This window comes from Oryzias latipes, chromosome 14 (assembly GCF_053564925.1).
Source record: "Oryzias latipes strain Hd-rR chromosome 14, Olatipes_Hd-rR_3.1".
In the NCBI taxonomy this organism is placed as follows: Eukaryota; Metazoa; Chordata; class Actinopteri; order Beloniformes; family Adrianichthyidae; genus Oryzias; species Oryzias latipes.
Window position 1 is genome coordinate 31,716,299 of NC_136250.1, and position 22,393 is coordinate 31,738,691.

Consider the following 22,393-nt stretch of genomic DNA (forward strand, 5'->3'; position numbering starts at 1 on the left):
GAACCAGAGAACTTTACGTTCTGCAGGTTCTGCCGCTGATAACCAGAGGAACCAGACAACTTTAGGTTCTGCTGCCGATGACCAGAGAACTTTATGTTCTGCTGCAGATGATCAGAAGAACCAGAGAACTTTAGGTTCTGCATGTTCTGCTGCAGATGATCAGTGGAACCCGAGAAATATACGTTCTGCAGGTTCTGCTGCTGATGACCAGAGGAACGAGAGAACTTTAGGTTCTGCAGGTTCTGCTGCAGATGACCAGAGGAACCAGAGAACTTTAAGTTCTGCTGCAGATGACCAGAGGAACCAGAGGACTTTAGGTTCTGCTGCAGATGATCAGTGGAACCCGAGAAATTTACGTACTGCAGGTTCTGCTGCTGATGACCAGAGGAACCAGAGAACTTTAGGTTCTGCAGGTTCTGCTGCAGATGACCAGAGGAACCAGAGAACTTTAGGTTCTGCTGCAGATGATCAGAGGAACCCGAGAAATTTACGTTCTGCAGGTTCTGCTGCAGATGACCAGAGGAACCAGAGAACTTTAGGTTCTGCAGGTTCTGCCGCTGATGACCAGAGGAACCAGAGAACTTTAGGTTCAGCTGCAGATGATCAGAGGAACCAGATAACTTTAGGTTCTGCCGCTGATGATCAGAGGAACCAGAGAACTTTAAGTTCTGCTGCAGATGACCAGAGGAACCAGAGAACTTTAGGTCTGCCGCTGATGACCAGAGGAACCAGAGAACTTTAGGTTCTGCTGCAGATGATCAGAGGAACCAGATAACTTTAGGTTCTGCTGCAGATGATCAGAGGAACCAGATAACTTTAGGTTCTGTAGGTTCTGCTGCAGATGACCAGAAGAACCAGAGCCCTTTAGGTTATGCAGGTTCTGCTGCAGATGATCAGAGGAAACAGAAAACTTTAAGTTCTGCTGCAGATGATCAGAGGAACCAGAGAACTTTAGTTTCTGCTGCAGATGACCAGAGGAACCAGAGAACTTTAGGTTCTGCAGATTCTGCTGCAGATGATCAGAGGAACCAGAGAACTTTAGGTTCTGCAGGTTCTGCTGCAGATGACCAGAGGAACCAGAGAAATTTAGGTTCTGCAGGTTCTGCTGCAGATGATCAGAAGAACCAGACAACTTTAGGTTCTGCAGGTACTACTGCAGATGACCAGAAGAACCAGAGAACTTTAGGTTCCGCTGCAGATGACCAGAAGAACCAGAGAACTTTAGGTTCTGCTACAGATGACCAGAAGAACCAGAGACCTTTAGGTTCTGCTGCAGATGCTCTGATGAACCCGAAAAATTTACGTTCTGCAGGTTCTGCTGCTGATGACCAGAGGAACCAGAGAACTTTAGGTTCTGCTGCAGATGACCAGAGGAACCAGAGAACTTTAGGTTCTGCAGGTTCTGCTGCAGATGACCAGAGGAACCAGAGAACTTTAGGTTCTGAGCAGATGATCAGAGGAACCGGATATTTAGGTTATGCAGGTTCTGCTGCAGATGACCAGAAGAACCAGAGACCTTTAGGTTCTGCTGCAGATGCTCTGATGAACCCGAAAAATTTACGTTCTGCAGGTTCTGCTGCTGATGACCAGAGGAACCAGAGAACTTTTGGTTCTGCTGCAGATGACCAGAGGAACCAGAGAACTTTAGATTCTGCTGCAGATGACCAGAAGAACCAGAGAACATTAGGTTCTGCAGGTTCTGCTGCAGATGACCAGAGAATTTTAGGTTCTGCTGCAGATGATCAGAGGAACCGGATATTTAGGTTATGCAGGTTCTGCTGCTGATAACCAGAGGAACCAGAGAACTTTTGGTTCTGCAGGTTCTGCCGTTGATGACTAGAGGAACCAGAGAACTTTAGGTTCTGCTGCAGATGATCAGAGGAACCAGAGAACTTTAGGTTCTGCTGCAGATGATCAGAGGAACCAGATAACTTTAGGTTCTGCTGCAGATGACCAGAGGAACCAGACAACTTTAGGTTCTGAGCAGATGATCAGAGGTACCGGATATTTAGGTTATGCAGGTTCTGCTGCAAATGACCAGAAGAACCAGAGATCTTTAGGCTCTGCAAGTTCTGCTAATCAGAGGAACCAGATAACTTTAGGTTCTGCTGCAGATGACCAGAGGAACCAGAGAACTTAAGGTCTGCCGCTGATGACCAGAAGAACGAGAGAACTTTAAGTTCTGCAGGTTCTGCTGCAGATGATCAGAGGAACCAGATAACTTTAGGTTCTGCTGCAGATGATCAGAGGAACCAGAGAACTTTAGGTCCTGCAGGTTCTGGTGCAGATGACAAGAGGAACCAGAGAACTTTAGGTTATGCTGCAAATGACCAGAGGAACCAGAGAAATTTAGGTTCTGCAGGTTCTGCTGCTGATAACCAGAGGAACCAGAGAACTTTTGGTTCTGCAGGTTCTGCCGCTGATGACCAGAGGAACCAGAGAACTTTAGGTTCTGCAGGTTCTGCTGCAGATGATCAGAGGAACCAGATAACTTTAGGTTCTGCTGCAGATGATCAGAGGAACCAGATAACTTTAGGTTCAGCAGGTTCTGCTGCAGATGACCAGAGGAACCAGATAACTTTAGGTTCTGCAGGTTCTGCCGCTGATGATCAGAGGAACCAGAGAACTTTAGGTTCTGCAGGTTCTGCCGCTGATGACCAGAGGAAACAGAACTTTAGGTTCTGCTGCAGATGACCAGAGGAACCGGAGAACTTTAGGTTCAGCAGGTTCTGCTGCAGATGACCAGAGGAACCAGAGAACTTTTGATTCTGCTGCAGATGACCAGAGGAACCAGAGAACTTTAAGTTCTGCAGGTTCTGGTGCAGATGACCAGAGGAACCAGAGAACTTTAGGTTCAGCAGGTTTTGCTGCAGATGACCAGAGGAACCAGAGAACTTTAGATTCTGCTGCAGATGATCAGAGGAACCAGAGAACTTTAAGTTCTGCTGCAGATGATCAGAGGAACCAGAGAACTTTAGGTTCAGCAGGTTCTGCCGCTGATGATCAGAGGAACCAGAGAACTTTAAGTTCTGCTGCAGATGACCAGAGGAACAAGATAACTTTAGGTTCTGCCGCTGATGATCAGAGGAACCAGAGAACTTTAGGTTCTGCCGCTGATGATCAGAGGAACCAGATAACTTTAAGTTCTGCTGCAGATGATCAGAGGAACCAGAGAACTTTACGTTCTGCAGGTTCTGCCGCTGATAACCAGAGGAACCAGACAACTTTAGGTTCTGCTGCCGATGACCAGAGAACTTTAGGTTCTGCTGCAGATGATCAGAAGAACCAGAGAACTTTAGGTTCTGCATGTTCTGCTGCAGATGATCAGTGGAACCCGAGAAATATACGTTCTGCAGGTTCTGCTGCTGATGACCAGAGGAACGAGAGAACTTTAGGTTCTGCAGGTTCTGCTGCAGATGACCAGAGGAACCAGAGAACTTTAAGTTCTGCTGCAGATGACCAGAGGAACCAGAGGACTTTAGGTTCTGCTGCAGATGATCAGTGGAACCCGAGAAATTTACGTACTGCAGGTTCTGCTGCTGATGACCAGAGGAACCAGAGAACTTTAGGTTCTGCAGGTTCTGCTGCAGATGACCAGAGGAACCAGAGAACTTTAGGTTCTGCTGCAGATGATCAGAGGAACCCGAGAAATTTACGTTCTGCAGGTTCTGCTGCAGATGACCAGAGGAACCAGAGAACTTTAGGTTCTGCAGGTTCTGCCGCTGATGACCAGAGGAACCAGAGAACTTTAGGTTCAGCTGCAGATGATCAGAGGAACCAGATAACTTTAGGTTCTGCTGCAGATGACCAGAGGAACCAGATAACTTTAAGTTCTGCTGCAGATTACCAGAGGAACCAGAGACCTTTAGGTTCTGAAAGTTCTGCTGATCAGAGGAACCAGATAACCTTAGGTTCTGCAGGTTCTGCTGCCGATGACCAGAGAATTTTAGGTTCTGCAAGTTCTGCTGATCAGAAGAACCAGATAACTTTAGATTCTGCAGGTTCTGCCGCTGATGATCAGAGGAACCAGAGAACTTTAGGTTCTGCAGGTTCTCCTGCAGATGATCAGAGGAACCAGATAACTTTAGGTTCTGCTGCAGATGACCAGAGGAACCAGAGAACTTTAGGTTCTGCAGGTTCTGCTGCAGATGACCAGAGAACTTTAGGTTCTGCAAGTTCTGCTGCAGATGATCAGAGGAACCAGAGAACTTTAAGTTCTGCTGCAGATGACCAGAGGAACCAGAGAACTTTAGGTTCTGCAGGTTCTGCTGCAGATGACCAGAGAACTTTAGGTTCTGCAAGTTCTGCTGCAGATGATCAGAGGAACCAGAGAACTTTAGGTTCTGCAGGTTCTGCCGCTGATGATCAGAGGAACCAGAGAACTTTAGGTTTTGCAGGTTCTACCACTGATGATCAGAGGAACCAGATAACTTTAGGTTCTGCTGCAGATGATCAGAGGAACCAGAGAACTTTAGGTTCTGCAGGTTCTGGTGCAGATGACCAGAGGAACCAGAGAAATTTAGGTTCTGCAGATTCTGCTGCAGATGACCAGAAGAACCAGAGAACTTTAGGTTCTACAGGTTCTGCTGCTGATGATCAGAAGAACCAGAGAACTTTAGGTTCTACAGGTTCTGCTGCTGATGATCAGAAGAACCAGAGAACTTTAGGTTCTACAGGTTCTGCTGCTGATGATCAGAAGAACCAGAGAGCTTTAGGTTCTCAGGTTCTGCCGCTGATGATCAGAGGAACCCGAGAACTTAAGGTTCTGCAAGTTCTGCTGCCGATGACCAGAGGAACCAGAGAACTTTAGGTTCTGCAGGTTCTGCTGCAGATGATCAGAGGAACCCGAGAAATTTACGTTCTGCCACTGATGACCAGAGGAACCGGATATTTAGGTTATGCAAGTTCTGCCGCTGATGATCAGAGGAACCAGAGAACTTTAGGTTCTGTAGGTTCTGCCGCTGATGATCAGAGGAACCAGATAACTTTAGGTTCTGTAGGTTCTGCCGCTGATGATCAGAGGAACCAGAGAACTTTAGGTTCTGTAGGTTTCTGCCGCTGATGATCAGAGGAACCAGAGAACTTTAGGTTCTGCAGGTTCTGCCGCTGATGACCAGAGGAACCAAAGAACTTTAGGTTCTGCAGGTTCTGCTGCAGATGATTAGAGGAACCAGAGAATTTTAGGTTCTGCAGGTTCTGCTGCCGATGACCAGAGAATTTTAGGTTCTGCAAGTTCTGCTGATCAGAAGAACCAGATAACTTTAGGTTCTGCAGGTTCTGTCGCTGATGACCAGAGGAACCAGAGAACTTTAGGTTCTGCAGGTTCTGCTGCAGATCAGAGGAACCAGAGAACTTTAGGTTCTGCAGGGTCTGCTGCCGATGACCAGAGAATTTTAGGTTCTGCAAGTTCTGCTGATCAGAAGAACCAGATAACTTTAGATTCTGCAGGTTCTGCCGCTGATGATCAGAGGAACCAGAGAACTTTAGGTTCTGCAGGTTCTGCTGCAGATGACCAGAAGAACCAGAGAACTTTAGGTTCTGCAGGTTCTGCTGCAGATGATCAGAGGAACCCGAGAAATTTACGTTCTGCCACTGATGAGCAGAGGAACCGGATATTTAGGTTATGCAAGTTCTGCTGCAGATTACCAGAGGAACCAGAGAACTTTTGGTTCTGCAGGTTCTGCTGCCGATGACCAGAGAACTTTAGGTTCTGCAAGTTCTGCTGCAGATTACCAGAGGAACCACAGAACTTTAGGTTCTGCAGGTTCTGCCGCTGAAGACCAGAGGAACCAGAGAATTTTAAGTTCTGCTGCAGATGATCAGAGGAACCAGAGAACTTTAGGTTCTGCAGGTTCTGCCGCTGATGACCAGAGGAACCAGAGAATTTTAGGTTCTGCTGCAGATGATCAGAGGAACCAGAGACCTTTAGGTTCTGCAGGTTCTGCCGCTGATGACCAGAGGAACCAGAGAAATTTAGGTTCTGCAGGTTCTGCTGCAGATGATCAGAGGAACCAGAGAAATTTAGGTTCTGCTGCAGATGACCAGAGGAACCAGAGAACTTTAGGTTCTGCAGGTTCTGCTGCAGATGACCAGAAGAACCAGAGAACTTTAGGTTCTGCAGGTTCTGCTGCAGATGATCAGAGGAACCCGAGAAATTTACGTTCTGCCACTGATGACCAGAGGAACCGGATATTTTGGTTATGCAAGTTCTGCTGCAGATTACCAGAGGAACCAGAGAACTTTAGGTTCTGCAAGTTCTGCTGCAGATGATCAGAGGAACCACAGAACTTTAGGTTCTGCAGGTTCTGCTGCAGATTACCAGAGGAACCAGAGAATTTTAGGTTCTGCTGCAGATGATCAGAGGAACCAGGGAACGTTAGGTTCAACAGGTTCTGCCGCTGATGACCAGAGAACTTTAGGTTCTGCAAGTTCTGCTGCAGATTACCAGAGGAACCAGAGAATTTTAGGTTCTGCTGCAGATTACCAGAGGAACCAGAGAACTTTAGGTTCTGCAGGTTCTGCTGCCGATGACCAGAGAACTTTAGGTTCTGCAAGTTCTGCTGCAGATTACCAGAGGAACCAGAGAATTTTAGGTTCTGCTGCAGATTACCAGAGGAACCAGAGAACTTTAGGTTCTGCAGGTTCTGCTGCCGATGACCAGAGAACTTTAGGTTCTGCAGGTTCTGCCGCTGATGACCAGAGGAACCAGAGAATTTTAGGTTCTGCTGCAGATGATCAGAGGAACCAGAGACCTTTAGGTTCTGCAGGTTCTGCCGCTGATGACCAGAGGAACCAGAGAAATTTAGGTTCTGCAGGTTCTGCTGCAGATGATCAGAGGAACCAGAGAAATTTAGGTTCTGCTGCAGATGACCAGAGGAACCAGAGAACTTTAGGTTCTGCAGGTTCTGCTGCAGATGACCAGAAGAACCAGAGAACTTTAGGTTCTGCAGGTTCTGCTGCAGATGATCAGAGGAACCCGAGAAATTTACGTTCTGCCACTGATGACCAGAGGAACCGGATATTTAGGTTATGCAAGTTCTGCTGCAGATTACCAGAGGAACCAGAGAACTTTAGGTTCTGCAAGTTCTGCTGCAGATGATCAGAGGAACCACAGAACTTTAGGTTCTGCAGGTTCTGCTGCAGATTACCAGAGGAACCAGAGAATTTTAGGTTCTGCTGCAGATGATCAGAGGAACCAGGGAACGTTAGGTTCAACAGGTTCTGCCGCTGATGACCAGAGAACTTTAGGTTCTGCAAGTTCTGCTGCAGATTACCAGAGGAACCAGAGAATTTTAGGTTCTGCTGCAGATTACCAGAGGAACCAGAGAACTTTAGGTTCTGCAGGTTCTGCTGCCGATGACCAGAGAACTTTAGGTTCTGCAGGTTCTGCTGCAGATTACCAGAGGAACCAGAGAATTTTAGGTTCTGCTGCAGATTACCAGAGGAACCAGAGAACTTTAGGTTCTGCAGGTTCTGCTGCCGATGACCAGAGAACTTTAGGTTCTGCAAGTTCTGCTGCAGATTACCAGAGGAACCAGAGAATTTTAGGTTCTGCTGCAGATGATCAGAGGAACCAGGGAACGTTAGGTTCAACAGGTTCTGCCGCTGATGACCAGAGGAACCAGAGAAATTTAGGTTTTGCAGGTTCTGCTGCAGATGATCAGAGGAACCGGTTATTTAGGTTCTGCTGCAGATTACCAGAGGAACCACAGAACTTTATGTTCTGCAGGTTCTGCTGCAGATTACCAGAGGAACCAGAGAATTTTAAGTTCTGCTGCAGATGATCAGAGGAACCCGAGAAATTTACGTTCTGCCACTGATGACCAGAGGAACCGGATATTTAGGTTATGCAAGTTCTGCTGCAGATTACCAGAGGAACCAGAGAACTTTAGGTTCTGCAGGTTCTGCTGCCGATGACCAGAGAACTTTAGGTTCTGCAAGTTCTGCTGCAGATGATCAGAGGAACCACAGAACTTTAGGTTCTGCAGGTTCTGCTGCAGATTACCAGAGGAACCAGAGAATTTTAGGTTCTGCTGCAGATTACCAGAGGAACCAGAGAACTTTAGGTTCTGCAGGTTCTGCTGCCGATGACCAGAGAACTTTAGGTTCTGCAAGTTCTGCTGCAGATTACCAGAGGAACCAGAGAATTTTAGGTTCTGCTGCAGATGATCAGAGGAACCAGGGAACGTTAGGTTCAACAGGTTCTGCCGCTGATGACCAGAGGAACCAGAGAAATTTAGGTTTTGCAGGTTCTGCTGCAGATGATCAGAGGAACCGGTTATTTAGGTTCTGCTGCAGATTACCAGAGGAACCACAGAACTTTATGTTCTGCAGGTTCTGCTGCAGATTACCAGAGGAACCAGAGAATTTTAAGTTCTGCTGCAGATGATCAGAGGAACCCGAGAAATTTACGTTCTGCCACTGATGAGCAGAGGAACCGGATATTTAGGTTATGCAAGTTCTGCTGCAGATTACCAGAGGAACCAGAGAACTTTTGGTTCTGCAGGTTCTGCTGCCGATGACCAGAGAACTTTAGGTTCTGCAAGTTCTGCTGCAGATTACCAGAGGAACCACAGAACTTTAGGTTCTGCAGGTTCTGCCGCTGAAGACCAGAGGAACCAGAGAATTTTAAGTTCTGCTGCAGATGATCAGAGGAACCAGAGAACTTTAGGTTCTGCAGGTTCTGCCGCTGATGACCAGAGGAACCAGAGAATTTTAGGTTCTGCTGCAGATGATCAGAGGAACCAGAGAACTTTAGGTTCTGCAGGTTCTGCCGCTGATGACCAGAGGAACCAGAGAAATTTAGGTTCTGCAGGTTCTGCTGCAGATGATCAGAGGAACCAGAGAAATTTAGGTTCTGCTGCAGATGACCAGAGGAACCAGAGAACTTTAGGTTCTGCAGGTTCTGCTGCAGATGACCAGAAGAACCAGAGAACTTTAGGTTCTGCAGGTTCTGCTGCAGATGACCAGAGAACTTTAGGTTCTGCAAGTTCTGCTGCAGATGATCAGAGGAACCACAGAACTTTAGGTTCTGCAGGTTCTGCTGCAGATTACCAGAGGAACCAGAGAATTTTAGGTTCTGCTGCAGATTACCAGAGGAACCAGAGAACTTTAGGTTCTGCAGGTTCTGCTGCCGATGACCAGAGAACTTTAGGTTCTGCAAGTTCTGCTGCAGATTACCAGAGGAACCAGAGAATTTTAGGTTCTGCTGCAGATGATCAGAGGAACCAGGGAACGTTAGGTTCAACAGGTTCTGCCGCTGATGACCAGAGGAACCAGAGAAATTTAGGTTTTGCAGGTTCTGCTGCAGATGATCAGAGGAACCGGTTATTTAGGTTCTGCTGCAGATTACCAGAGGAACCACAGAACTTTATGTTCTGCAGGTTCTGCTGCAGATTACCAGAGGAACCAGAGAATTTTAAGTTCTGCTGCAGATGATCAGAGGAACCCGAGAAATTTACGTTCTGCCACTGATGAGCAGAGGAACCGGATATTTAGGTTATGCAAGTTCTGCTGCAGATTACCAGAGGAACCAGAGAACTTTTGGTTCTGCAGGTTCTGCTGCCGATGACCAGAGAACTTTAGGTTCTGCAAGTTCTGCTGCAGATTACCAGAGGAACCACAGAACTTTAGGTTCTGCAGGTTCTGCCGCTGAAGACCAGAGGAACCAGAGAATTTTAAGTTCTGCTGCAGATGATCAGAGGAACCAGAGAACTTTAGGTTCTGCAGGTTCTGCCGCTGATGACCAGAGGAACCAGAGAATTTTAGGTTCTGCTGCAGATGATCAGAGGAACCAGAGAACTTTAGGTTCTGCAGGTTCTGCCGCTGATGACCAGAGGAACCAGAGAAATTTAGGTTCTGCAGGTTCTGCTGCAGATGATCAGAGGAACCAGAGAAATTTAGGTTCTGCTGCAGATGACCAGAGGAACCAGAGAACTTTAGGTTCTGCAGGTTCTGCTGCAGATGACCAGAAGAACCAGAGAACTTTAGGTTCTGCAGGTTCTGCTGCAGATGATCAGAGGAACCCGAGAAATTTACGTTCTGCCACTGATGACCAGAGGAACCGGATATTTAGGTTATGCAAGTTCTGCTGCAGATTACCAGAGGAACCAGAGAACTTTAGGTTCTGCAAGTTCTGCTGCAGATGATCAGAGGAACCACAGAACTTTAGGTTCTGCAGGTTCTGCTGCAGATTACCAGAGGAACCAGAGAATTTTAGGTTCTGCTGCAGATGATCAGAGGAACCAGGGAACGTTAGGTTCAACAGGTTCTGCCGCTGATGACCAGAGGAACCAGAGAAATTTAGGTTTTGCAGGTTCTGCTGCAGATGATCAGAGGAACCGGTTATTTAGGTTCTGCTGCAGATTACCAGAGGAACCACAGAACTTTATGTTCTGCAGGTTCTGCTGCAGATTACCAGAGGAACCAGAGAATTTTAAGTTCTGCTGCAGATGATCAGAGGAACCCGAGAAATTTACGTTCTGCCACTGATGACCAGAGGAACCGGATATTTAGGTTATGCAAGTTCTGCTGCAGATTACCAGAGGAACCAGAGAACTTTAGGTTCTGCAGGTTCTGCTGCCGATGACCAGAGAACTTTAGGTTCTGCAAGTTCTGCTGCAGATGATCAGAGGAACCACAGAACTTTAGGTTCTGCAGGTTCTGCTGCAGATTACCAGAGGAACCAGAGAATTTTAGGTTCTGCTGCAGATTACCAGAGGAACCAGAGAACTTTAGGTTCTGCAGGTTCTGCTGCCGATGACCAGAGAACTTTAGGTTCTGCAAGTTCTGCTGCAGATTACCAGAGGAACCAGAGAATTTTAGGTTCTGCTGCAGATGATCAGAGGAACCAGGGAACGTTAGGTTCAACAGGTTCTGCCGCTGATGACCAGAGGAACCAGAGAAATTTAGGTTTTGCAGGTTCTGCTGCAGATGATCAGAGGAACCGGTTATTTAGGTTCTGCTGCAGATTACCAGAGGAACCAGAGAATTTTAAGTTCTGCTGCAGATGATCAGAGGAACCAGAGAAATTTAGGTACTGCTTTCTCAGGTCTGCTTGGAGGTTTTTGATGTTTGGACAGCAACTGAAACAAGCATCGACGTCTGACATTTTGGGCTCACCGGTTCTGTCGGCAGGCTCCGCCCCCCCGCGCCGTCTTCTCCGCTCAGCTGCGTTTCTGCAGCAGAAAACAGGAGGAGGTGAAACGAAGGAGCAGAGGATCACCGGTTGGAGGCTTCTCAGGCTTTAAAAAACATCAGGACAAAGAAACAGAGATGGACCTGGACAAATATCAGCATCCTTCTGCTCTTCCTCCTGGTGCTGCTCCTCTTCCTCCTGGTCTGGATGCTCCTCGGTGGTCCTTCCTCTTCTCAGCATGAGGCCTGGTCTGAAAACAGGAAGCAGGACTGGTGGAGAATAGCATCTTCCCCGTCATCCTGGGTGAAGACTCCCCGTTGGAACCTCCCACGCTGAAAGGGGAGGAGCATACCTCTGAGAAGCACGAAGACGAGGAGATCCCGCCGCTGTTTCAGGTGATGAAGCTTTCTGTGGAGGACAGAAGGGGGATGATGTCTGAACATCGGCTGCTCCTCAGTCACAGGACAGCTGGAGGAGTGTGTGTATAAGTGTGTGTGTGTGTGTGTGTGTGTGTGTGTGTGTGTGTGTGTGTGTGTGTGTGTGTGTGTGTGTGTGTGGGGGGAAATCACACCTCTGGCTCCGGCAGGATTGGCTCCGCCCACTCGGCCTTCCTGGGCAAACGCCTCTGCGCCTGCTTCAGGCTCTTCTCGTAAACCTCCATCTGCGCCTCGATTACCTGCAAACAAAGGTCAAAGGTCATAACTTTCACTTTGTTTGTTCACGTTACTTCAGAACTGAATCTCCTTCCTATGACCTTGGCATTGTCTCCTCTCCTGTGGTGTTACACAGGGTTCTGCTGCAGGCTTGCTCTGTTCGTCTTAGACTAAATGTTTCCACTTATGCAGACGACATCGATTTCTAAGCATCTGTAGAGTCTTGAGGAAAAGTCTACTGAAACTTTGAGCCTCACCTGAAGACAAACCTCTTTCTGACAGCGTTCCTGAAGCACAAACCTCCATCATTCGGCAAACGTTGGACCTTCTCAGTTATTTTAGAACATCTGAGGTCATGATGGAATTCAGTCATCGTAGCTTCATGTTCTCACACCTCTCCCTTCATCTTTCTCTCAGCTGTGACCTCAGCCTTTCTTCTAAAACCTCACATTGTTCCAACCCAATGTTCTGGTGTCTTTGGGTTTTTAGAGGTCACAGTCAAGGTCACATCTCCACAGGTCTGATGTCATGTCCATCAGTTCAGATCAAGAGATGAAGAAAAGCTGCTTCACGATGGTCGTGTTTTCTCAATCAAAGCGTTTGTTCTCTAAACGTTTACCAGACAGAAGAAGAAGGAACTCTAGAAGCAGACCCCCCCCCCCGGTCACCTGGGTGTATGCGTCAGGGTCCAGACCAAGGGGGCAAAAGGGGATACCCCAAAAGTAGTGCACCGTCTGTCCACCAGGGGTCTCTCTGCACGCAGGCCTGAGAACTTCCTCTGTGGAGGTGGCTGGTTCTTTTCTGCAGGCGGGAGCAGATGTAGAAGAGGAGTGTTGGTCTGAGCTGCTGCAAGAGTTACAGAAGAAGAAGAGAAACGGATAAATCCTCGAGGTCTGCACATCAGGAAAAGCAGTTTGGGGAAGCCTGACGCTCTGTGGGTGTCACAGTTACAGGAAGCCTGACGCTCTGTGGGTGTCACAGTGACAGGAAGCCTGACGCTCTGTGGGCGTCACAGTTACGGGAAGCCTGACGCTCTGTGGGCGTCACAGTTACGGGAAGCCTGACGCTCTGTGGGCGTCACAGTTACGGGAAGCCTGACGCTCTGTGGGCGTCACAGTTACGGGAAGCCTGACGCTCTGTGGGCGTCACAGTTACGGGAAGCCTGACGCTCTGTGGGCGTCACAGTTACGGGAAGCCTGACGCTCTGTGGGCGTCACAGTTACGGGAAGCCTGACGCTCTGTGGGCGTCACAGTTACGGGAAGCCTGACGCTCTGTGGGCGTCACAGTTACGGGAAACCTGACGCTCCGTGGGCGTCACAGTTACGGGAAACCTGACGCTCCGTGGGCGTCACAGTTACGGGAAGCCTGACGCTCCGTGGGCGTCACTGTTACGGGAAGCCTGACGCTCCGTGGGCGTCACAGTTACAGGAAGCCTGACGCTCCGTGGGCGTCACAGTTACAGGAAGCCTGACGCTCTGTGGGTGTCACAGGAAGCCTGACGCTCTGTGAGTGTCACAGGAAGCCTGACGCTCTGTGGGTGTCACAGGAAGCCTGACGCTCTGTGGGTGTCACAGGAAGCCTGACGCTCTGTGGGTGTCACAGGAAGCCTGACGCTCTGTGGGTGTCACAGGAAGCCTGACGCTCTGTGGGTGTCACAGGAAGCCTGACGCTCTGTGGGTGTCACAGGAAGCCTGACGCTCTGTGGGTGTCACAGGAAGCCTGACGCTCTGTGGGTGTCACAGGAAGCCTCACGCTCTGTGGGTGTCACAGGAAGCCTGATGCTCTGTGGGTGTCACAGGAAGCCTGACGCTCTGTGGGCGTCACAGTTACGGGAAGCCTCACTCTCCGTGGGTGTCACAGTTACAGGAAGCCTGACGCTCCGGGCGTCACAGTTACAGGAAGCCTGACGCTCTGTGGGCGTCACAGTTACGGGAAGCCTCACGCTCTGTGGGTGTCACAGTTACAGGAAGCCTGACGCTCCGGGCGTCACAGTTACAGGAAGCCTGACGCTCTGTGGGTGTCACAGTTACAGGAAGCCTGACGCTCTGTGGGCGTCACAGTTACGGGAAGCCTCACGCTCTGTGGGTGTCACAGTTACAGGAAGCCTGACGCTCCGGGCGTCACAGTTACGGGAAGCCTCACGCTCTGTGGGCGTCACAGTTACGGGAAGCCTCACGCTCTGTGGGTGTCACAGTTACAGGAAGCCTGACGCTCTGTGGGCGTCACAGTTACGGGAAGCCTGACGCTCTGTGGGCGTCACAGTTACGGGAAGCCTGACGCTCTGTGGGCGTCACAGTTACAGGAAGCCTGACGCTCTGTGGGCGTCACAGTTACGGGAAGCCTGACGCTCTGTGGGCGTCACAGTTACGGGAAGCCTGACGCTCTGTGGGCGTCACAGTTACGGGAAGCCTGACGCTCTGTGGGCGTCACAGTTACGGGAAGCCTGAGGCTCTGTGGGCGTCACAGTTACGGGAAACCTGACGCTCCGTGGGCGTCACAGTTACGGGAAACCTGACGCTCCGTGGGCGTCACAGTTACGGGAAGCCTGACGCTCCGTGGGCGTCACTGTTACGGGAAACCTGACGCTCCGTGGGCGTCACAGTTACGGGAAGCCTGACGCTCCGTGGGCGTCACAGTTACGGGAAGCCTGACGCTCCGTGGGCGTCACAGTTACGGGAAGCCTGACGCTCCGTGGGCGTCACAGTTACAGGAAGCCTGACGCTCTGTGGGCGTCACAGTTACAGGAAGCCTGACGCTCTGTGGGTGTCACAGGAAGCCTGACGCTCTGTGGGTGTCACAGGAAGCCTGACGCTCTGTGGGTGTCACAGGAAGCCTGACGCTCTGTGGGTGTCACAGGAAGCCTGACGCTCTGTGGGTGTCACAGGAAGCCTGACGCTCTGTGGGTGTCACAGGAAGCCTCACGCTCTGTGGGTGTCACAGGAAGCCTGACGCTCTGTGGGTGTCACAGGAAGCCTGACGCTCTGTGGGCGTCACAGTTACGGGAAGCCTCACTCTCCGTGGGTGTCACAGTTACAGGAAGCCTGACGCTCCGGGCGTCACAGTTACAGGAAGCCTGACGCTCTGTGGGCGTCACAGTTACGGGAAGCCTCACGCTCTGTGGGTGTCACAGTTACAGGAAGCCTGACGCTCCGGGCGTCACAGTTACAGGAAGCCTGACGCTCTGTGGGTGTCACAGTTACAGGAAGCCTGACGCTCTGTGGGCGTCACAGTTACGGGAAGCCTCACGCTCTGTGGGTGTCAGTTACAGGAAGCCTGACGCTCCTGGCGTCACAGTTACAGGAAGCCTGATGCTCTGTGGGCGTCACAGTTACGGGAAGCCTCACGCTCTGTGGGTGTCACAGTTACAGGAAGCCTCACGCTCCGGGCGTCACAGTTACAGGAAGCCTGACGCTCTGTGGGCGTCACAGTTACGGGAAGCCTCACGCTCCGTGGGTGTCACAGTTACAGGAAGCCTGACGCTCCGGGCGTCACAGTTACAGGAAGCCTGACGCTCTGGGCGTCACAGTTACGGGAAGCCTCACGCTCTGTGGGTGTCACAGTTACAGGAAGCCTGACGCTCCGGGCGTCACAGTTACAGGAAGCCTGACGCTCTGTGGGCGTCACAGTTACAGGAAGCCTGACGCTCTGTGGGCGTCACAGTTACGGGAAGCCTCACGCTCTGTGGGTGTCACAGTTACAGGAAGCCTGACGCTCTGTGGGCGTCACAGTTACGGGAAGCCTCACGCTCTGTGGGTGTCACAGTTACAGGAAGCCTGACGCTCCGGGCGTCACAGTTACAGGAAGCCTGACGCTCTGGGCGTCACAGTTACAGGAAGCCTGACGCTCTGTGGGCGTCACAGTTACGGGAAGCCTCACGCTCTGTGGGTGTCACAGTTACAGGAAGCCTGACGCTCCGGGCCAGGGCTCCAGACTGCGAGCAATTGGTCGCATTTTGCAACCAAAATTTGAGAGTGTGCGACTGAATTTTACATCCAGTCGCACATGTGCGACCAGTAAATTTGCCTCCCCCACCCTTCGTATTTTTTTATACATTAAACGTGGAAGGGGCACGTCAATGATCAATGAAATAATCAATGAGACGCGAGCGCACACGCACGCAGGCAGACACACACACTCGCGCACATACTCATGAAACGCGAGCACACACTCGCGTGATGCCTGTGTTTGAGGCGGCCACTGCGTGTGAGAAGAATAGGGAAAGCCACTGTGAGTGGCTAAAATGCGTGTAGGGGGAGGGGCCTAGAGCTGACCAACCAATCACAGTGGGGTATATGACTCTTGGGGGCGTGACAATGACAGGGTTTGAAAGCAGGACACCTGACAGCGCCCTCCCCGGACCACATGAAGGAGTTCCTTACTTTCCTTTAGAACGTATCTTTTCGCTCGTAATTTTCTAAATACATGCAGTCCGTGCTGAACTTTTCTCTGGGCCGCACAGACCCGGAGGAAGGTTTAGGTTTTGGTTACGGTTACGGCGGCGCATCAAACGGGTTACGGCAGCTCACCGCTCCCGCGGGAGTCGGGTCAGCTGAGGAGAATAAATGTCCCACACCTACATGCGTGACAGCTAACGGGGCTTGAACTTTAAACACGCTCGAGCAAAAACAACATTAGTTTTAGACTCACTGAAAATACGTGTGGAAAATGCAACGATAGACGTGTTTGAGATGAACCAGCACCTCGCCTGGATCGTTTGGGGGGGGGGGCTGTGAGATGAAAGCGAATCTGCAGCAAGACTGAAGGAGAACAGGAAATGGAGTTGTCCTTAACATTCAGTTTAGTTTTAATATTCTTCTTATATATTTTATGATTATTTAAGGTTTTGTAATGTATGTAGCCTTTTTTAATGAATTGGTATTTTAAATTATTTTAATTAATCCCTCCACTACAAAAACCATCAGGACACATGTCCCATAATGCATTGTTTTGTAGCCTGTAGGGCAGCTTTCAGTCAGTTCAGTTTCCAGCTGTGTCCGGGTAGGTTTGCCCCTTGCTCTCACCCCTTTCTCCTGAAATTTTTGTGATGATTGACAGTTAATGTTGGAGCAAAAACAAAAATATATGTCACACACCATGTGATCTGCGCAGCGTTGTGTTCACCTGGGTGATCTCAAACACGGTTATTGTGCATCTTGGCTGCACCTATTTGGTGTCACCAAGATAAATTTCCATCAGTTTTCTTAACCATTTGTACTGTCATGACAGCGATGCTTTTGTCAGTTTACCTTCTTGTTGCATCTTCAAGAGTGCAGATTAAAATGTGACACTGAATTTGAAACAGCACATTGTAATTTCTGCATCTATTATTAAAGTATTTATTAGTAATACAGTGGAAATTAGTAGATTTGGTTAGAATTTTGATTTACGGTATGCGCCCCTAAATTTTCTAGTTGTGCCCCTAAAATTTTCAGTTAGGGGCCACTGTGCTCCTAGTGAAAAAAGTTAGTCTGGAGCCCTGCGGGCGTCACAGTTACAGGAAGCCTGACGCTCTGTGGGCGTCACAGTTACGGGAAGCCTGACGCTCTGTGGGCGTCACAGTTACGGGAAGCCTGACGCTCTGTGGGCGTCACAGTTACGGGAAGCCTGATGCTCTGTGGGCGTCACAGTTACGGGAAGCCTGACGCTCTGTGGGCGTCACAGTTACGGGAAGCCTCACGCTCCGGGCGTCACAGTTACAGGAAGCCTGATGCTCTGTGGGCGTCACAGTTACGGGAAGCCTGACGCTCTGTGGGCGTCACAGTTACGGGAAGCCTGATGCTCTGTGGGCGTCACAGTTACGGGAAGCCTGACGCTCTGTGGGTGTCACAGTTACAGGAAGCCTCACGCTCCGTGGGTGTCACAGTTACAGGAAGCCTGATGCTCTGTGGGCGTCACAGTTACGGGAAGCCTGACGCTCTGTGGGCGTCACAGTTACGGGAAGCCTGATGCTCTGTGGGCGTCACAGTTACGGGAAGCCTGATGCTCTGTGGGTGTCACAGTTACGGGAAGCCTGACGCTCCGGGCGTCACAGTTACAGGAAGCCTCACGCTCTGTGGGCGTCACAGTTACGGGAAGCCTCACGCTCTGTGGGTGTCACAGTTACAGGAAGCCTCACGCTCCGTGGGTGTCACAGTTACAGGAAGCCTGATGCTCTGTGGGCATCACAGTTACGGGAAGCCTCACGCTCTGTGGGTGTCACAGTTACAGGAAGCCTCACGCTCCGTGGGTGTCACAGTTACAGGAAGCCTGATGCTCTGTGGGCGTCACAGTTACGGGAAGCCTGACGCTCTGTGGGTGTCACAGTTACAGCAAGTCTGACGCTCTGGCTGTCTGGGTTACAGGAAGTCTGACGCTCTGGCTGTCTGAGTTACAGGAAATCTGACTCTCTGTGGGTCTGAGTTACAGGAAGTCTGACGCTCTGTGGGTCTGAGTTACAGGAAGTCTGACTGAGTTACAGGAAATCTGACTCTCTGTGGGTCTGAGTTACAGGAAGTCTGACGCTCTGTGGGTCTGAGTTACAGGAAGTGCTGCGGTTTAACAGCACATTTAAAAGTTTCCTGAAGCTCAGAGAAGCCAGAGATTTTCTGCAGATCATCACAGTTGCATACATTGCTGTGAGATGAACAAGAAATGGCCACAGACTTCATTTCCTGTTTGAACAGTTTGTTTTTTCAACACATTTTCGTCACACTGCCCCACAGCCTGTGCTGCCCCCTGCTGGATCTTGGTTCCACTGCCCATCTCCCCTGGTTAAACACAGACTCTGCCTTCACTGTGATGTACCTGTGGTTGGGTGCAGCGTTGTCCATTGAAGCTGCTGGAGCTTCAGTCCCGTAAAGGCGTCTTTCTTTGGGGAAAACCGGACTTGGAGACCTGAGCAGCTGCGGCGGCGAGACGGAAAGGAGAAGTTGTAACAAGCAGAAGACGCTCAGTCGAGAAGTTTCACAGAAACGCCAGAGGAGCAGGATTGTTTTGTTACCGTGACGTCGTCCTCGTCTGACCAGACCAGCATCATGTTGCTGCCAGGCGGCGTGTAGCTGCACGATGCATTCCTCTGCTCCTCTGCGACTGCAGGAAGCTGGAGGAGGAAACAGGATGAAGCAGAACCCCACAGGCAGCTCTTCCCACCACTGGACTCACCTGTCTGCAGTTCTGGTCGTCCCGCCCTGGGGTCTGCATGTGTGGGGGGCTCCTCTGTTGTGAGGCAGCAGTGCTGAGGATCTCCGAGGGGCTTCGGAGGAACACTGGGCTTCTGCAACTTAAAGGGGGCGTGGGACTTTCCTGAGAGGAGGAGACAAGCTCTGGGCCTGCGGTTGGGCTACCGGGGGTTTTAGGGTTACTCTGGGGAAAGGTGGGGCTTCTGGTCCAGGTGGACTTCTGCGTCCAGCTCCAAGTGTCCTGAGAAGAAGACACAAACCCAGAGTGTCTGCAGCTATCCACCACTTCCTCGCTCAGTCGGTCCACGTGGACTACAGCCCTGCAGCCGGTCAGCGGGAACACCGGCGACTCCTGAGGCTCAGACTCGTCGATCCGGGTGGAGTCAGAGCTCTGGATCCCAAGAAAACAGTTAAAGACAAGAGCTTCAAGAAAACCTGAAGGTGAGCCGCTGGCGTCTCAGACTGACCTGTGGGGAGTCTAGAGGAGCAGGGGGAGGGTTGCAGGAGTCAGCTGAAGCTTCAGAGTCTGTTCTCTCCGCTTGGGACAGATCCAGCATCTCCGGCAGATGACTTCCTGATTTCTTCAACCTTTTTTTCCGGATCTCCTCTGTCTTTTCTTTGAGGTGAAACACAAACTCAGTGGCTTGATCCGGACAGTTTCTGTATGTAGGGCAGCTGAGAACCCACCTGAGAAGGGTTCAGGTGAGCACCCGCTGTCCAGACCTGCCGGACTGCCTCGAAACAGCTTCTCCCCGTTTGGAAACGAGAGCTTCCGTCGAGACAGAAGGTGTGGTGACCCGCTGGAGAAGGCGGTTTGGAACGGCTGGGTTTGGTCAAACATCTGCAGGAAAAGAGTCCGCATCATCCTAAACCTCTTTGTGTCTGTCAAACACGCCAATGAAGATCAAAGAACATGGTCCACATCGGAGGTAGGACCTCCATCCAGCAGGACGGCCTCCAGACCAAAAACTGTTCAAATCCCATCTGTCCTCCACACTGTCTGTGACCCAAAAGACCATCAGCAGCCGCCTCCCTTCTCGGAAGAGAACAGGGGCCTCATTTATAAACGTTGCGTACGCACAAAAGAAGGCGTACGCCACTCTCTACGCAATAGTTGAGATTTATAAAAAGCAAACTTGACGGGAAAATGTGCGGTCCTTCACGCTCTGACCCAGGCGTACGCACAAAAACGGGTGAAATGAGAAACGGCGACACCGTCGGCAGATGGAAGAAACACGTGAAAGTGACAGTGTGTGCCAAATCGTGCCGGCATGTGCTGTGCTACACAATGTGGCACAGCTTAAAAACGTGCCTCTACCCCCTGGCGCTGATTGCTGTGTTGGCCCCGACCCTGAACCCCATCCCCACGCATTTGAGCCATTTGCTGCTGCTGTGCGCCAGCGTTTGGAAGTGATGCGTCGCTTGTAAAGAAAAAGAGGTGTGGAAAATATTATTTATTTAAGAATTCCCTCATCGTGCAGTTTATTTCAGTCAGGGCGATCTTGATTTCGCCCAACTCCTTGGCCACCTCTCTGATTGAACTACTGACTTCCCTCTGCATTTCAAGGACTGCATCGGTGAGGACGCGCCCACTGCTGGAGGGTTGAGAGCCGCGTGCCGTGGAGACGCTGGGGCCAGACGGCTACTCAGCTGCAGCATCGTAACCACTGGCCCCGCTGGAACACCCAGCAACTAAAATAAAATTGTTCTATATTAATAATCTGTAATTGTGTAGCCTGCATACATGTGACTTGACTGCATTCATTTGAATTATTTCTCTTACCTGTGTCACCCTGACCCTGGCGCGTAGGCGTCCCCTCCGTCTCAGTCAGGTGACTGAGGCGGAGGAGGACGCTGATAAGGGGGACTTAATAGGGATTCCCCAATAATAGCGGCCAGTTTCTCATCAAGAGGGGTCAGCTCCGGCCCCCCCCCCCCCACCCCCCCACGTGGCGGACACACTCTGCCGATGCAGCGCTAGACGTTTTTTTGCCTCGACTTTGATGTCCGATCATTTCTTTCATTTCTTTTTTGTTTAACCACGGTCCGAGGTTGTGAGGCTGCAGCATTTACGGCGTCTGCCACCGTTTGCCATCACGTGCCTTTTTGGCATTAGTAATGCCCACACTGTGCCCCAAACAACCCTTTTCTCCTCTTTTCCACCTCGCCAACGATAATTTCTACTTCACATTGAGTGAAGTTACTTTTTTTGATTTCCTCTGTGTTTGCCATGATTTCCCAATCAATGAATATTAATTTGTGGGCGTTTCACGGACTATTTATGGGCAACTATGGGCGTGTCACGAAGCCGCAAAAGCTGCGCTGCATTTAGAATTGGTTGTGATTTATTAAGGGAAAGATGCGTAGGATGTGCGTGCGCACGGTTTTATAAATCCGAATATTTCTGTGCGTACGCACGTCCTATGTTTCATCCGTACGCCACTTCTGACGCAAATCCTACGCAAAGTTTTATAAATGAGGCCCCAGGACTTCCATAAGAACCCGGCTCATCCTGACAATGACACTTTGAACTTTGACCCTTTGGCTGCTGTAAAGCTGCAGGAAAAACTCTTAGATCCATACCTGCACTAACAACCAGAACTCCACAAGCATTTCACCGGAGAACCGGTACCACGGAGTTCTGATCCATTTCTGTGGATGTTATTTCATGTGAAACCTCATGTTATGTACCACAGTTCCAATAAAGATTCACTGGTTCATCCCTGACAGGACTCGGTTTCTGGACCTCTGGAGCTGGTTCTGCACTCACGCTCTGCTGGATGGCCTTCATCATTGCCTCCTCCTCCTCCTGCTGCCGCAGCTCTGTGGCGCTGGCCTCCTGTTCACTCAGACGGAGGGCCAGGTCCATCATCTCCTCCTCTGACATCTCTGAGAGCAGAAGAGATGAAAGCCGGCTTCAGACGGGAACCGGCCAGGATCAAGACCCAACCGTTCTTTCTGAATTTAGTTAAATGTTGCCTTTAACACTTGACAGAAGCAACTGGGCAATCTTCACAGGTTGCAGCTGCTGCTGATTCTGTTCACCTTTGGACTTGGTCTCTCTGCGCCTCTTCGCTCTCATCTTTGGCAGAGCTGCAGACTCGGCCTGAAGGAACACGAAACACTCAATCTGAAAAACCAGCTTAACAAGTTCTCTGCTCTGAAAAAACTTCAAAAAATATATAGATTCCTGAGGGAAACATGGCAGGGGGACCAGTCTGTTGGGGGGGGGGGGGGGGTGGCCTGCCTGTTGGGGGGGAGACAGCCCTGTGAGGGGAACTCGGCTCCAACACGATGACTGTGTTAGACTGAATGAAGCACCCCCCCATACACACACACACTAACTGCTAACTATCAGAAATCCAGGGAAAGGAGGTGGTTTGGCAGTAATGTCACAGTCTAGCTTCTCAGCCCTACAGTTAAACATGTTTATAAGTCCTTTGAA

General features: G+C 50.3%; 1 protein-coding gene across 5 annotated transcripts in view; it reads right to left on the reverse strand.

The window, feature by feature from the left end:
* The window catches only part of uimc1 (ubiquitin interaction motif containing 1), a 41,830-nt gene that overhangs the window by 17,298 nt on the left and 2,139 nt on the right, over window positions 1–22,393 (reverse strand). For 2 of the 5 annotated variants that reach the window (XM_078930921.1, XM_023962919.2), the window contains exons 3-14: window positions 21,994–22,054; window positions 21,719–21,837; window positions 19,636–19,789; window positions 19,416–19,564; window positions 18,932–19,339; window positions 18,771–18,869; window positions 18,575–18,672; window positions 12,459–12,591; window positions 11,709–11,813; window positions 11,490–11,545; window positions 11,281–11,387; window positions 11,122–11,177 (exon numbers count right to left, since the gene is read on the reverse strand). In XM_078930921.1, coding sequence (XP_078787047.1) covers window positions 11,122–11,177; window positions 11,281–11,387; window positions 11,490–11,545; window positions 11,709–11,813; window positions 12,459–12,591; window positions 18,575–18,672; window positions 18,771–18,869; window positions 18,932–19,339; window positions 19,416–19,564; window positions 19,636–19,789; window positions 21,719–21,837; window positions 21,994–22,054 — 1,545 coding nt within the window. Of the gene's footprint in view, window positions 1–11,121; window positions 11,178–11,280; window positions 11,388–11,489; window positions 11,546–11,708; window positions 11,814–12,458; window positions 12,637–18,574; window positions 18,673–18,770; window positions 18,870–18,931; window positions 19,340–19,415; window positions 19,565–19,635; window positions 19,790–21,718; window positions 21,838–21,993; window positions 22,055–22,393 lie in introns of all 5 variants that reach the window. The other 3 variants (XM_023962917.2, XM_023962916.2, XM_023962918.2) reach the window with 2 other exon arrangements.